Source organism: Odocoileus virginianus, chromosome 19, assembly GCF_023699985.2.
Source record: "Odocoileus virginianus isolate 20LAN1187 ecotype Illinois chromosome 19, Ovbor_1.2, whole genome shotgun sequence".
Taxonomy (NCBI): Eukaryota; Metazoa; Chordata; class Mammalia; order Artiodactyla; family Cervidae; genus Odocoileus; species Odocoileus virginianus.
The window spans coordinates 12,489,444-12,507,255 of NC_069692.1; the positions used below are offsets into that span (position 1 = coordinate 12,489,444).

Below are 17,812 nucleotides of genomic sequence, written 5' to 3' on the forward strand. Positions count from 1 at the left end.
GGTGTTACAAGGCACTAGCACAAAAATAGGGGCTAATAGTTAACATTTTTACATTGTCATCTTTATCATTACATGGTAGTCTTGATCTCAAAGCATGTAGCAACAGCCACAGAACCCAAACACAACAAGAGAAGAGGAAGGGATGGAGGGACTTTGCAGTAGAATCATGTTGCTACTGAAGAATCAAGCAGCAGAGACATTCTATAAATAAGGATGGTAATTTGGAATAACCAACTACATTAGAAAACAGAAACATAATGTTGCTGTTTGTTGGAAATTTGTCAGAAAAATATTAACATTTTTTATTCTTAAGAAAGGGTCTCTGGAACCACAGAAAACATATAGACAGAAAATAATTTTTTTAGGAAATATATTTTTTAATATCTAATTTTGAAAAAATTGCCATTCAGTTGACAAAATGTCTAACCATGAGGTTTACTTACATTTTTCACCTATGATATAATTTATCAAGCAATGCTAAATCCCACTGAACAATTATATTTTGTACACTCATAAAGGTATGTTTGAGTTTAGAATATATTGATTTGCATATTTTAAGTGAATCTGTTTTCTCCTGTACATGTAGCTCAATGTGCTCATTCATATTTCTAAGTAATTATCAATTTTCATAAGAATGATATATTTTCATAAAACATGACTGCAAAGTAACAGCACTATTACTTTCAAACATCACAGAACTCAAAGAACCAGATACGTGCTCTCTTTTTCTCTGGGAAGCAATAAACTTATTACAATCATGCAATCAATATTTGATACATGTTTAAGTCTACTTTTAAAACTGTCTTGAGGACAGTTAAGCTCAGATTCTGTTATTCCTACATCAACAATAATTCTTTTAAAATACTATTCTCAATAGCGGAAACAACATTCTATCATATACATATATCCTATCTTATTTAAATATTTTAGTACTTATTTTTTGTTCCCTTTTCTGCTATTTAATTTTTAAATTATACTTGCAAGTACACCATTGTCAGCCTAGATTTATCATATTTTAAAATGTCTATCACGTTACCATCAAATTTATTTGTAAAAGAACTGCACAAAATTTCCAATTCATTCAATAGAGTATGGAAATTCAATGCAGAGTATTAACGTGACAAAATATTTGCTAATCAATAACCCAAAGAAACCTCATTTTATTTTAATTTACATTTTTCTGACTACTAATAATGCTGAATCTTTTAAAACATGTTTATTAGCTATCTTTATTTCTTCAATTCTGGTTCCAGACTTCTTTTCTTTTTTAAAAAAAAAATTGATATTTATTTTTTGGGGGCTTCCATTTCTTTTGCATAAGCTACTTTTGTATATAAGCTACTTGTCAACAAGAAATCAATTAAACACCTGTATTTCTTCACCAACGTATGCTTTAATACTTTGAATATTTGTACAGAATAATATGGGAACTAAGCATTTTTATGTCACTTTTATTCCCAATAAAAGTGAAAAATCTTTTCACTCTTAAAAGATGAAAAGTCTCATGCACCCAACCTGGGCTGGTGATCTGTTTCACCCTAGATAATATCCATGTTTCGATGCTGTTCTCTATTGATAGATCAGCTGTTATCCTTAGGGGAATCCCTTTGTGTGTTATTTGTTGTTTCTCCCTTGCTGCTTTTAATATTTGTTCTTTGTGTTTGATCTTTGTTAATTTGATTAATATGTGTCTTGGGGTCCCAGAGGGATCGGGTGGAGAGGGAGGTGGGAGGGGGGACCGGGATGGGGAATACATGTAAATCCATGGCTAATTCATTTCAATGTATGACAAAAACTACTGCAATGTTGTAAAGTAATTAGCCTCCAACTAATAAAAATAAATGGAAAAGAAAATAGAGAAAAAAAAAGATGAAAAGTGAAAAATTCACTGAAAAATCTGCCTCCTCCCTGAAAATGTGAAAGTGAAAGTGTTAGTCACTCAGTCTTGTCTGACTCTGTGCGACCCCGTGGACTGTAGCCCACCAGGCTCCTCTGTCCATGGGATTCTCCAGGCAAGGATACTGGAGCGGGTTGCCATGCCCTTCTCCAGGGGATCTTCCCGACCCAGGGACTGAACCTAGGTCCCCCGTATTGTGGGCAGATTCTTTATGCCTGAGCCACCCAGGAAGCCATTCACTGAAAAATCTGCCTACTCCCGACTAGGGAGACACTTCCATGTCAGAGGCCGCTGACTATCCTCCCATCGCTGCTCTGCCGTATTCTCCAGAGGCAGCACCTCTGCTCTGAGGCTGGGCAGATGGTGACATGAAATGAAGACCTTGTTTCTCGCCCTCCAGGTGTGAGAGGAGGGCAGGCCCTTTCCCTGTCTCTATCCAGGACATCTGCAGGCTTCCCAAACTGTAGGTCAGCGGAAGACAGAGGTGAGGAGGGCTGTGCTGCCATCCACCTACTCATCCATGGCAGGGAGGAAGCAAGCTTGCGACTGACACGGTAACTCCTTGTGCTGCCTTTTGTAGGGATGAGATGCTTGAAACTGAACTGCTCTTTTATTTAAAAACACTGCTTATAAAATCATTTTATTCCATTTTGTAAAATGTAATGGGTGACATGGATTACTGTATTCTTCACTGTTTGTCCATAGGAGAAAAGTCCACATTTTCCTGCCATACTTGAGATGGTCTGACAGCTGTCCTGAAGGTGGAAAAATATGTGTAGGAGGAAGGACTTATAAAGCCAGCTGCTCCCTGCTTTGTCAGGCACATCCTGACATACATGAGTATACACATACACACACACACACGAAAATGGGCCCCAAAAGGAAACCATTTACAGAAATCTGTAAAATTTTAAAATGAAGACAGTACAAAGAAAATATTTCCCTGCTGACAATGTTTTTATGGCCTGTCCATCCTACAGGCTGTTAAATAACTTGACTGTATTTTATGATCTGGGAAGAGGATTCTGAGGCAGCAAGGCAAATAGTGAGAGGACCTAAAAAGGTGTCCAAATATCATTGGACAAATAGGGTGGGAAATAGCTTTATTTAAGAATGACTAAACAGAAAAATGAAAAAAAAAAAGCACAGTCTAATCAAAGATTATTAAAAATAAAAATGGAAGGAAACATCCTGCAACAAAAAGGCACTGAAGTAGGAAAGAAAAGAACCAGCAATGCAGGAAAAGATACAGGCGCTGGTTTTCAGGTTGTTCTCTATTTATATAGACTTACAAATAGGTTATAGCTCAAAAACTTAATTTGCAATTAGCTTTCTCATGGTAGTATTGTTATAAATAGTGGTTATATTCCCTAGTTATCTCTCCAAAGCCTACTAAACTAGTAAGCACATATTGGTTATATAATTGTAACATACACTATTATATGCAAATAAACCAAAAAGCATTAAAAATCATTAAAACCAATCTTGTCTATATTCAATGCTATTGGCTATGGAACATTGCGTTTAACTAAATAAAGCTCAGGAAGAGTGCTTTACAGAGATCATATAAGATTTTAGAAAATGATGGTACTGGTTTCCACATGATAAAATTAAGTTTAAAATAATATGTTCTATTGTTTAGCTGTCAGAAGCATATCATTACCACCAACTGTTCTGAGTAGCCTGCCATGATTCTAGCAAGGCGAGTGGTTTTACAACCCTAATGAAGTGATGGAGGGTTGAAGAGAGATATAAGAGAGTTTCATGAGGTAAGTAGAAAGGGAGAAATGTGGATGATGTTTAAAAGTATTGCATACGGGAGAAAGACTACCAGAGGAAGAAATAATGGAGTTCTGGGTTATGAAAAAAAAGGAAATCTCATGGTAGGTATATTCCAAAGGAGGAGGGAGCCATTAGAAGAACTATTAGGCCAGAAGAACACTGCACACAGGAATCTGTGTTTATGTTTGCATATTTGTATATGAGACCATGTGTTGTTGAGGATGAAGAAAGCAGTAAAAAGTCAATCCATAAAAGCATTTCATGCATGCATGCTAAGCTACTTCAGTCATGTCCGACTCTCTCTTTGTGACCCCATGGACTGTAACCCACCAGATTCCTCTGTCCATGGGATTCTCCAGGCAAGAATACTGGAGTGGGTTGCCATTTCCTTCTCCAGGGGATCTTCCCGATCCAGGGATCAAAACCATGGATATTTAAACTTGGGTTTGTATGCAATGAAGGCATTTGATGCTCATTTCATTAACTGTTAGTTATTAATATTGATATTAACTTCTAATACAATAGAAAATACATACTAATAGAAAATATATATGACTTATCAACTATATAGGTACAGTGGAACTCTATCACAAGACTCTGAAACACAGGGATTTAAAAAATTGTAAAGTTATGTCTTCTGTGAATAAACAGAGGTTATGTGTTAAGACCCACTGCTAGGTATCATCACTACAAAAATAAATGTGACAGTGTCCCCTTTTACCAAATCACTTACAATAGGGTTTCAGAAGACTAATGACTTCACATTTCTGTGGTATATTCAATTACTCGTTTTTCGAACAAAATCCACTTGCTCATATAGGGAGTGTCCTGCTAACAAACTTCAGGTTTTTTTTATTTTAAACACAAAAGAAGAGAAAATGTCTTTCTCATATTTTCAGCTAAAGGTTCTACTAGAATACATGGCAGGTGCTGAGATTTATCATAGCTGCTGGATTACATTTCTAAGCTCTATCATCATCACTGCATACTTCCTGAGGAAGATTCCTATAAATAATGTTGGACACTCACCACAGACTGACCCTCGCACTAATCTCCTTAGGTGAGGTCTCTCTGGGAGGTAGCGATATTTGCATCCAAATATACTGAGGTTTGAGGTGTGGTCTCCAAAGAAACGGAGCTGGCGGTATCTCTCCCCACATCGATAACAAAAATTAGTGTTACACTGTGAACAGGTCATATGGTCACACCCTTCAGTTCTCTGGATGTGGATCTGTAATAGAGAAAGAGGGAAAGAAGAACAAGGTTATTAAATTTTTAATAAAGTATCTATGGAACAAAAGATACAAATTTCACCAAAATAAAAGCCTTAGATAGCATTCCTGAAGCTGTGAGTTTGCTTATAATCACATTCTTTAAGGCCATCTTTGTATCAAACCCTTTAGATGTGTAAGACTCAACAACATTTCAGATGCTGAAGCTGTTCGCTTATTTTGACTAATATAGACAAACACATCCCAAAGAAAATTCACTTATCTTACTAAACATAACATCTCACTCAATGATTAGGAAGCAACGTAAAATGCTGTGAAAGTATATTTTGTTGATGCTATGATAAGCAAAAATGAGGTGGCCTGCAAAATAAGAAGAGACAAAGATGATTCTTTAAAAGAGAGGATTACATAAAATTTTTTAAGGGACAGAAACTTCTCTTTGTGTAAGGGAATGACAATAGGTGTAAAGTGAAAGTGAAAGTCGCTCAGGTATGTCTGACTCTTTGCAACCCCATGGACTATAGAGTCCATGGAATTTTCCAGGTCAGAATACTGGAGTGGGTAGACTTTCCCTTCTCCAGGAGATCTTCCCAACCCAGGGACTGAACCCAGTCAGGCAGATTCTTTACCAGCTGAGCCACCACGAAAGCCCCAGTAGGTATAAGTGTATCTGCAATACCATTTTAGTTCCCAGCTGTAATTTTAGTTGCAAATGCCTGTACAGGACTGTGTATACAATGCTACCTGCACAACTGTTGTCGCTGACAAGTCAACAGGAAAATACAGAAGTTGTTGCTGTCAAGTTACAGGTAAATACTGAGGTTACTTCTTATCTCCCAGGCTACAATTTAGATGATATTACTTACATGAGAATATAAAAATGTGATAATATCCATACAGGGACTAACCCATGTCGGGGCACATACTGAGTCAGATCAGTACAATATCGGTTCCATTTATCCCTCCCCCTTCACTCACCTGAAACTGTGAGGAACCAAATACCTGGGCAGTGTAACTGACATTCCCTGATTGCCAGCTGATCTCCTTTATCACTTCTTCATATGGATGATTCTTAGACTGATGCTAGACTAGACAGTACCTTCCTGGACAGGCAAGGACTAGCTATGGTCAAGGGCATATGGGCATCAGTGGTCAAAGGTAACTACCGATCATTATTTGGTCAATAGAAGCCAAACTTGCTTTTCCTGCTATTGGCCACATCATCTTTTTCAATTGTATTGATTTTTTTCCCCTTTTACCTGACAGTCCCTTGAGAGTGGACCCAGGTTTTGTGGAGCCTGAAGGTTATCTAATTAGAGGGGCTCAGCAGGTGCACTGGTAAAGAGTTCGCCTGTCAATGCAGGAGGCGCAGGTTTGATCCCAGGGTCAGGAGGATCTCTAGGAGAAGAAAATGGCAACCCACTCCAGTATCCTCGGCTGGAAAATGCCATGGACAGAGGAGGCTGGTGGGCTACAGTCCATGAAGTTGCCAAGAGTTGTAGATGACTGAGCACACACCCACTTAAAGGAGAAGCGTGCAAATTACAGACTGGATGCCTACAAAGGGGCCCATGCAGACGAGGCTCTCTGCAGCTCAAGCTCTGCAGCTTCCTGGTAACTTCTCCCCTGGTGGCCCCGGAGTGTCTGTTTCTATGAATAATCCTGACGAACAACTGCTGTGACTGCATCCACTTAGCAGAGCAGATGGCATTCAGGAACGATGTAGGCCAAGGCCCTACTTAACCCTTGAATTATTTCTCATCCTTTAAACCACCTGAGCATTAGGAGAAAACATGTTCAGAGACAACTGCCAAGCATCCAAAATAAAGGTTACTTCTTCATATCCCCCCTTTGGACCGTATATTGTATTTGATCTTGATATGGAGATAATAAATCTTAACAGATTTCCTAGTTACATATCATAGTGTTGTATGTGACCTAAAAAGGGAGAAGGACTAATATTTGCTTAGAGTCTATTACATACCAAACTTTGTACATACATAGCATCTGTACCCTCATGACCAACCATAAGACTGGCATGTTTATTCATAACCAGAGCTCAGAAAAGTACTCTGCTTGAATGAATGGAGAAAGGATTTTGATTTCTGTCTATTTCATTATTACGTTAACATGAAAGTGAAAGTGTTAGTTGCTCAGTTGTGTCCGACTCTTTGTGACCCCATGGACTGTAGCCCGCCAGGCTCCTCCGTCCATGGACTTCTCCAGGCAAGAATGTTAGAGTGGGTTGCCATGCCTTTTCCAGGGCATTCTTTACAACCCAGGGATTGAACCCAGGTCTCCCACATTGCATGATGCTCTAACCCTCTGAGCCACCAAGGAAGCCCAGGAAGGGAAGCACCCTCTTATCATAAACTTAAAGATAAAACCAGAGGGTCAATCATATCCTTTGTTGACAGTGTCATCATGTCGGCCTCCTACACGAGGCTGTTTGAGTGTTTCTGCTTGGTTTAGTTGTTCTCTGGACTAACCCACATTCTTCCTTTAAAATAATATTCAAACTTTTTCTGACAGGAAACTTGTTCTAATAAGTTAAACTTGTCACTGACAGTTCATTTACCTCAAAATTTCATATTTAATTTTCACTGTTGTTTTACATCTGTTTGTAATACTTTTCATTGTGTTCTAAAATCTTTATGTGGTATACTCATTATTCACTTAAATACCAAAAGACTGTAATTTCTAGCCTATTTTAAGTCTTTCCTTATTTCAAAAACAACACTCAAAACATAGCAGGTAAAAGTATTGTTAGTCCAATAATATGTCTACACAGGAAGTGATAAAATTCTAAGCTCTGATAATACTCCATAGGAACCCTATATGTTACAGGGTAATATGGTTCTATAGAGTAATCTGAATGTTTTACATTCATAACATCAATGGCTTAAACATGAAAAATGGTTTCAGAACTTCTGTCAGGTACATAGTGAATCCTTTAATACTACTGCAAATATATCTTGATTATATATGAATATTTTATAACTTTAGGCTAAAAGAGAAATGAACTGACATAATGCAAGTTAACTTGTAACAAGAGACATGACTTTTCACATTTGCTAATATGCAAGTTATAATTTTGAACTTCTAACACCCAGAGGATGATAAATTTCATGTGCTAAATGAGTTCCCTGAATATATTTTTAAAGGTCAGTTCAGTTCAGTTCAGTTCAGTTGCTCAGTCGTGTCCAATTCTTTGCGACCCCATGCACCGCAGCACGCCAAGCCTCCCTGTCCATCACCAACTCCCGGAGTTTACCCAAACCCATGCCCATCGAGTCGGTGATGCCATCCAACCATCTCATCCTCTGTCGTCTCCTTCTCCTCCTGCCCTCAATCTTTCCCAGCATCAGGGTCTTTTCAAATGAGTCACCTCTTTGCATCAGGTGGCCATTCTTTTCAAAACATCAAAGCTTTTAAAAGTAGGTGTAAATTACATTTATGTAAAGTCCATTTTATTTCTCAGTGAAGCTTTACAAATATTTTTATTATAGCTTCAAAACATTCATCAGTTTATCTCTGCTAAAATATAAACTAATTGCCCAAGTGTAATTCAGCATCAAAATTCTGTATTTAATTAAGAGATGGAGACAGAGTAAGACAGATGAGATATTTCTAATCCACTAGATTAAACTGACTACCCATAAGCCACAAACATCATTTGATTTGTTATCACAGACAGGGTTTCTTCTCTCCATCTATACCAAATAAAGATGGCAGGTACATAAGGAGCTGAATATTTAAACACTACATGTTGCTTATATATCTCTATATTAACAAGTCATAAGATAAAATGTTCAGGATATGCCAGATATTTCTTTAATATGAGTTTGATACTAAATCCACATAGTAGCAGTAGATTGAAAAGACAACATGGACCACCTCTGAGCCTGTGACATATAAACACCTGCAATAATACATTAATCAATGTATGTACCCCCCTCTTCAAGCTGTTTACATTTAGTTTAATAAAATGCCCACAAACTATCTTAAATTCTAGTTCTATTGAACTAGAATTCAGCTGTTTATTTTCATACAGATTCTACTTAATTTTAAGGTGGAAAAATAACAATAAATGTACTGCTAAATGTCCAACCCATTTTATAACTAAATCAGTACACATCTGCCCACAAGTATTTATCTCCACTTTCACCAAGAATTGAAGATTTATTTTATCCTTTAAGTGAGAAATGATAACTAAATTAACTGTTATCTATTACTGTTCCCAGTAAGATTTAGTCTATGTATAAACTGATTTTAATGTACGCATTTGCCTCAGTGGCTTTGATATGGGGAGGGATGAATTAGAAACAATAATGATGAGAGAAGGTTTTGAAGATCCGATGACTAACTCTTAGTTCCTGCTTGTCTCACTATACTAATTCTCCCCAACACAGGGATTTTTTTTTTTTTTTTAATAATTTTATTTTTGGCCGTGCTGGGTCTTCACTGCTGGGCGGGTTTTCTTCAGCTGTGGGGCGCGGGGGCTGCGCTCCAGGGGCAGTGTGCGGGCTCCCCACTGCAGCGGCTTCCCTTGTGCAGAAGGGGATGGGCTCCAGGGCACCTGCTTCCGGCGCGGCAGCACGTGGGCAGCACGTGGGCTCGGCCCTGCAGCTCCCGGGCTCCAGAGCGCAGGCTCAATAGTGGGGCGCACGGGCTTAGCTGCCACGTGGGATCTTCCTGCATCAGGGATGGAACCCACGTCTCTCCTGAGTTGGCAGGCAGATTCTCTAACACTGAGCCACCAAGGTCTCCCCAACACCGGGATTTTAAAAAAGCAAACATATATGCAAAGCCTTCAAAGACCCGATTAAAAACATGTACCTAGAATTACTTGCCCAATTGTGAAATAAACAATAATAAGGGCAAAAATGAAACAATTCTAGAGATGCTAAGACTCCTCTGTGCCTTTTCTGAGGCCATGACTTTAGGAAGCACTTCATTAAGTGAATGTGCAAGTCAAGGACAATGTTACCACATACAAAGAAGGTGTAAGAAATCTCAGCGAATGGGTTCCAAAGCAATCAGTCCAATTTAGAACAGGAAGTCAGCCGGTTTCAAGACTGTCTTCAAAAAATAACAATGGAATATACAACAAGCAATAAAATTTATGAGGAACTAAATATTAAATAACATGATAAATAAAGTGGGTATTTCTCCTCCCAACAAGGAAGGAAGAAAAACAATAAGGACTTTCAGGAAAAACAAAACAAAATAAAGGGCATGTAAGGTTCAAATATGAGGCATAACAAACTACAGCATAATCGAGTAACAGAGTTCACAAAGATGCAAGGGGCATGTTTCCTAGAAGTTGTGATTCCACAGACAGGGAAATGTAATCCTTGTTCCATAATTATATGTTCTTGATACATAAATACTCAACTGGTTTTCAAATATTAGAATCATTCTTTAGGAAAAAAGTAGTAAACATTAGAATAGAACGTGGAGGTTATTAAATTTGACAATATAAAAGCAAAGTTACAGCTTACAGAAAATGGGAAACAGAGAAGTGGCAAAAATTGTAGGAGGACTAGACCCTCATATATGGCTAAAACTGTCAGACACTGGACAGAAGTTTCTATACAATATTTAAAGGTGAAAGATAATCAAAAGAACTAAAATAGTAACTATCAAAAACTGGAATAGAAAGACAGGGAAAGGATAGATAAGCAGCATGAATCCTGTAGTGTCAACTGTGGTTGCCTCTATTTTGGTAAACTGTTCTGTAAAAAATAAATAAGATGTTGATTTCAAAATCATTTGGTGTCTCCTGCTATGTTAGTTTTTAAAGCCATACTCTAACTTCAATTGTCCTCTAATGTAATCTACTTTGGCCACCTGATGCAAAGAGCTGACTCACTGGAAAAGACCCTGATGCTGGGAAAGATTGACAGCAGGAGGAGAAGCGGACTCAGAGGATGAGATGGTAGGATGGCATCACCAACTCAATGGACATGGGTTTGAGTAAACTCCAGGAGTTGGTGATGGACAGGGAGGCCTGGCGTGCTGTGGCTTATGGGGTCGCAAAGCGTCAGACATGACTGAGCGACTGAACTGAACTGAATGTACTGGTTTTCTTTCTTATAGGGAATTTCATACATAATTCAGTCTTATGATTGATTTATGATGACACATTCTTTGAAGAAGAGGGAGAAGACTGTCCAATTCTTATTCCTCAGAGTAGAACTGTACTACAAATTAGCCCCTAAGTTTCTTCCTTCTTCTTGACCATACTTCCCTTGATTCCTCATGTCCTCAGAAATTTCCAGATGTCTGTTTTCCCCTCCTTCTCATTCATCTTTACATCTTCCCTTCTGTGGCTGTGCACCACTTAGCCTGCTAATAGTTCACAAGTCTCCCCATCCTATAAATCCTTCCTTTAATTCCACATGACCTTCTAGCCAATGATTACCCTCACCCTTCCATTTTAACTAAGCTTCTTAAAAGAATAGTCCATTCTCACTGCTTTTCTTACTCACTTCTTAATTCTTCCCCAGTTGACTGCAATCCCATGTTACTGAAACATCCAGATCCACTGTGTTTCTCCAGGAAATAGTTATTCATTCATTAATTCAATAAATATGTATTTGCTCACTGATAAAAGCCGACACGGCTCCCGCCCTTAAGGAGCTTTTAGTCTAACGTATTGACATGGTTGCTGTTGTTGTTCGGTCACCCAGTCATGCCCAGCTCTTTTCGACCCCATGGACTGCAGCACGCCAGGCCTTCCTGTCCCTCACTATCTCCTAAAGTTTGCCCAAGTTCATGTTCATGGCATGAGTGATGCCATCCAGCCATCTCATCCTCTGAAGCCCTCTTCTTCTGCCCTCAATGTTTCCCAGCATCAGGGACTTTTTCAATGAGTCTGCTGTTCGCATCAGGTGACCAAAATATTGGAGTCTCAGCTTCAGCATCCATCCTTCCAATGAATATTCAGGGTGGATTTCCTTTAGGATTGACTGGTTTGATCTCCGTGCTGTCCAAGGGACTCTCAGGAGTCTTCTCCAGTATTCGTTCGAAGGCATCGATTCTTTGGCACTCTGCCTTCTTTACGGTCCAGTTGAGAGACGTGGTAAGTTGTACAAATAAACAGCTACTCATAAGCTATGATAAATGCTATGAAGGATAAGGATAAGGCATGAAGAGAGTACTTAACAAAAGAAGCTTGATCTGATCTAAGGGTCAGAAGAGGCTTGTCTAAGGAGGTGTCAGTTGATTTGAGAAATGAAGAACAAGTTAAGTTCACCAGTTAAGAAGACTCAGAGGTAGGGAGACCATTCCCAGAACAGTATATTCAGGGCACTGTATCCATGAAATGATACATGAAATGAGATGATTAGATAGCATCACCGCCTCAATGGACATGAATTTGAATAAACTTCGGGAGATAGTGAAGGACAGAGATTGCATGCTGCAATCCATGGAGTTGCAAAGAGTTGGACACAATTGAGCGACTGAACAACATCATCCACAAAATGAGAAGCAACCTATACTAGACCTGTCACAGTATTTCTCAGTCTCTAAACCTCTTAGTTATATGCATCTCTCTGCTCAAACTCTCTACTATCCCAGTTAATAAGATCTGAAAGGGTCCATATCACATACATCATTTGTTATTAAAGGGAGTTGCACAGATCCTGTCACATAGAATGTTCTCAATATGCATTAGTTATTAAAAGAAAAAGTGAGTATTATCCATGCCCTCTAATTGCCAAATCCAATGAATACATTTTTAATCCTTATATTACTGTATTTCTCAGTGTCATTTAATCAGTTGGTCACTACTTCTCTCTGACCTTTGATATACTCTTGCTTCAATGCCACCTTTTTTTCCCAGATGTTCCTATCTCTCTTAGGTTCCTATTTCTTCACTTATCCCTTAATTCCATCCATGAATCACCACTTTGCACACACTTTTTGCGTAGTCTCTAACATACTCAAATGGCCTCCACTTCCCTCCACTGGATTTCATTTTTAAATTACCACTGCAGACCTTGCTCCTAGGCTGCAGAGTCATATAGCAATTATTTGGGGGTCATATACACCTGTATGCCTTACAGCCATCTCAAAGTCAAATAAGCAAAACCAAACTCATAATCACTGCAAGGTTCCCTAGCCCAACAACAACAAAAGTAACTCTATCTCCATTACTTTATCTCAGTTTATGGTATCTGGGTACCATGGTCCAGATGGTAAAGAATCTGCCTGCGATGCAGGAGACCCAGGCTCAATCTCTCGGTCAGGAAGATCCTCTGGAGAAGGGAATGGCAACCCACTTCAGTATTCTTGCCTGGAAAATCCCATGGACAGAGGAGCCTGGCAGCCTACAGTCTATGGGGTCGCTGAGTCAGACATGACTGAGCAGCTAACACTTTCACTTTTTATGGTATCATCACCATCCATTTAGGTATGCAAGCTAAATATCTAGTTATTATCCTCTTCTCACTTCCAGCTATCTATCAAGATCAGACAGTTTCAGCCCCAGGATATTTATTGAGCCCTCTCCTCTTCTCCAGCCTTCAGCCTTTAGCCAGCATTTCCTTCTAGATGTCATGTGATCAATAGCAACCAACCTAAAATATTGATATAAATTGGATACCACACCATTCCCTTGTTTACAACTTTTCAGTCTGGAGGATGAAATCCAAATTTCTTAATATTGTATGCAAGGCCCAGGCTTCTGTTTGTATCTGTTACCCCACCTTTCACCACTTCCTTCTGTGAACCTTACTCTAAAGGAACCACAAATGCTTGTGGCTCCACTACACAACACTCGTTTCCTGACTCTGTGTCCACTGCTTTAGGTGTTACACTCTCACCCCTGGATACCTTTCATTATGTCAAAATCCACCCAGGAATTCTCAATAACATAGCCCTCCCTGGTCTCCCCAAGATGAATGGAGATATCCCCTTTACCATGAACTCATCTGTAAAACTCTATGCAAAGCCCTACTGAAGTGCAACAGTGTTCTGTCATCTTCCCGTGTAACCTCTGTGTGTTCCCTTATGTGGGTTTCATAAGAAAAATGACCATGTTGTACAGAGCACAATGATGGAGTCTCACTAAAAGTGCATATGAGGAGTAAAGTAAAATGGCATTCATTCATTCATCAGCTGTCCATTTAGTCCTGGGCAGTGCCCAGCACTGCTTTTAAATGTTCACGGTATCTCAAGGATCAAAACAGACCAAAACCCCTGCTCTCACGGTGCAAAATATATCCACTGTTTTGAATAGTGATAGCAATATGGTGCTACAGAGAAAAAAAACAAAGCCGACAAAGGGCATAAGGTAGGAGAAAGTGCTTACTGAGAAGCTGAATTTTGTTCAAAGACATGAAGGGAGAGAGCTGGGCGTGCAGCTATCTGGGGAATGCATATTTCAGACAAAAGGAAGAGGAGGTATGGAGACCCTGAGAAGGGAACACGCCTGGTGCTTCTGAAGCATAGCAAGGAGGGCAGGGCGGCTGGAGGAGGGCGAAGGAAGTGGAAAATGAGGTCAGAGGGATAACGGGGTGGAAGTATGAGCAGCGTGTGATGTGTCATATAGCCACTGTAAGGACTAGTGTTTGCTCTGTGTGAGACAGACATGGAGGATTTTGAGCAAGGAGTATGTAATCCTCCTTATGTCTAAAGAGTCTCCTTCTGGCTGCTGGGTTAAGAACACTGTGAAGAGTGAGAAACCATCAGGAGGTTCTGGCAAAAGTCTTCGAGAGAAAAAGATGTTGATGTCCTGAACCAGATTAGTGACAGTGGGGGTGTTGAGATACAGTCAAATTCTGAATGTATTTCGATGGTACAATCTACAGAAGTTTATGACTGATGGTATGTGGGGTGTGAGAGAATGAGGTCGGTCAGATTCTTGACTTGAGCAGCTAGAAGGTTGGCGTTGCCATTCACGGAGATGGAGAAAATATGAGAAGGTTCATCCTGGGGAGAGCAGAGGGAACTATGCTGGAGAAGTCCATTAAGGCAAGCAAGTGAAGACGCTGCTTATGCATTTGGATGTAGATCTTTTCTCATACCTCTCTAAACTGTTGATTTGCCTACAGACTGCTGCTACCAGCAAAACGTGTACCCTGTCTGGAATCTAAGTTGAGCTTACTGCAGAAATAAAAAGCAATTTTTAAAGCTTGAAATGAAATGAAAAGGAAAGGAAATGAACCATCATAGAAAGCTTTAGATCCTTTAGAAAAACTGGCCCCATTGGTACCCACACAGAAAACGGGCAGATTTTTACTTCATTCTTCCGTGTCTACATAGCTCACTAGAAATCCTCACAGAAGCCCCCATCTCTATCAGAGGCTCTCCACATGGACTCTCAGCCCCTGGGAGATGTTTCAGAATTTCTTTGGTAAGGGGATGTTTGGTAGTCACAAATGTGGCTGATGCTGGCATTTGGGTTGTTCTTTAATGTTTCAGACATCTTGCTCAGAAGAGTATTAGGTTCCATCCATATTATTTTCTAATACACTAGACTATAAGAGAGTCTGTTTATAAATATATGAACATGGAGCCTAACTTCATCTTACATATAAACACAAAATATTATTTGTATGGTTTTAATAGATAATATTCTAATTACTATATAACAACAGCATAAACTGAGAAAGACTGACTGATTTAGACTCTAACTCCATTTTATATATGTTTCAAAGATGTATGTGTGGTTTTAATGTATCCTGAATTTTCTAGCAATATAATCACATGTATTCATATGTATATATGCATACATTTATAAGCATACATACACATATAAATATACTATTTTGTCTTCAAATAAAAGGATAGGTATTGATAATATTTAAGCTTCCCTTCATGGTTTCTTAAATCCAAATTTGTGAACCCATTTTAAATGGGTTCAAAAATCTGATTGCTTCTTCTTGTCTTTTAATGCTATGGTACCTGAACATTTACATGTTGAAATATTCACTATTGTTATTCTATTCCACTATTCTATAAGAATAACAACAGGTGAATATATTTGTTATTCTATATTATTTTGTTTATATATATTTATTTGTTATTCTATATTTTAAAAAAATGGGGCTTCCCTCATAGCTCAGTCAGGAAAAGAACCTGCCTGCAATTCAGGAGACCCAGGTTTGATTCCTCGGTCAGGAAGATCCCCTGGAGAAGGAAATGGCAACCCATTCCAGTATTCTTGCCTGGAGAATCCCATGGACAGAGGAGTCTGGCGGGCTACAGTCCATGGGGTCGCAAGAGTCAGACACAACTTAGCAACTAAACCATCACATATTAAAATTAGGACAATATATTGATTTTTAATGAAATACTGTATATACTAACATTATACATTTAATCTCGGGCAGCTAATCAACATCAAAGTTATTAGTCATAAAAAATGGGTCATGGATGCAAAACAGTTTATATCCTAGAAAATATCTGCCACCAAACAATCAGGCTCTTCTCACAACTAATGTCTAGATTTTGGCACTTCAAGAAAACAGTAGCAGTGATAACTACTGCATCAAAGTTAGTGATGTTAAGCAATCTGGAGAGTTAAAGTGGGTGATTAGTGGTCAAGGAAAAGCTGTTTTATCCTCTATAACAGGCACAATCTAAAAGCAATCACCAGCCCCTGAACATACTTTTGCAGTGGCATGTGAAGTGCCAGAGATCTGCAGGATTCTCTAAAAAATCCAACATTAATATTCTAAATTCTTTCCTTAGCAACCAAAGGCTACACAGCTGTAGCTCAGATATAAGAACCCATAGACAGAGATGTGTGCTAATTTGATATGAACAGGAGGAAATTAATCATTTCCATGAATCAATACATTTTTTTCCCAGAGCAGCCTTTTATAGGATTTGAGAGAATAAAATATTTGAAGGGAAATATCTTGACAAGTAAATTCCTTTAATTTCAAATTCATAATAAATTATGGATGAATATAATTCACTTTTCTCTGCCTGCCTTTTGGCCCAGTTACTTAGCCTCTCTGAAACTGTCCCTGTATCTTTCTCACAACTTTCCTTAGAGATTTAAATGAGACAATAAACATAACTCACACACTATTGGACCTATTATTTTATTATTACTGTTGCTGTTGTTCAGTCACTAAGCCGCATTCAATTCCTTGAGACCCCATGAACTGCAGCACGTCAGGCTTCCCTGCCCTTCACTATCTCCTGGAGTTTGCTCAAACTCATGTTCACTGAGTCGATGATGCCATCCAACCATCTCATCCCCTGCCGACCCCTTCTCTTCCTGTGAAACATCTCCGCTTCATCAAAAAGCATTTAATAATTAAGATCTGGATGGCACACTGGAACTTAGCATCTTAGTATCACATTTGAGGGTTCGATGAGATAACTAATAAAACTGTATAACGGCAATGGAGAGTAATATGTAATTAATAGCAGTACATGTAGATAGTATTGCTATTATTATTACTGTGCTAACACCACAAAGAAAGACAGAGCACTGTACAAAGGCATTTTATGGGTAAAATAAGATGTCATATTAGAACTCAGCACTCCCTGTTCATATCTTGGCATTTCTTTAAAAAAAAAAAAAAAGGACATGTCCTGCCTCCTACAAATAGGAAATATGTTGACCTTGAAATAACAAACAAGACAAGACTCTACACATGGACATCACCAGATGGCCAACACCGAAATCAGATTGATTATATTCTTTGCAGTCAAAGATGAAGAAGTTCTATACAGTCAGCAAAAACAAGACCAGGAACTGACTGTGGCTCAGATCATGAACTCCTTATTGCCAAATTCAGACTTGAATTGAAGAAAGTGGGGAAAACCACTGACAATTCAGGTATGACCTAAATCAAATCCCTTATGATTATACAATGAAAGTGGGAAATAGCTTTAAGGGACTGGATATGATAGACAGGGAGCCTGATGA

The 17,812-nt window shown here is 38.8% G+C and overlaps 1 protein-coding gene across 1 annotated transcript in view; it reads right to left on the bottom strand.

Moving 5' to 3' along the window:
- The window catches only part of RNF217 (ring finger protein 217), a 123,623-nt gene that overhangs the window by 12,179 nt on the left and 93,632 nt on the right, over positions 1-17,812 (bottom strand). The window contains exon 4 of the mRNA XM_020878873.2: positions 4,709-4,910. Coding sequence (XP_020734532.2) covers positions 4,709-4,910 — 202 coding nt within the window. The remainder of the gene's footprint in view (positions 1-4,708; positions 4,911-17,812) is intronic.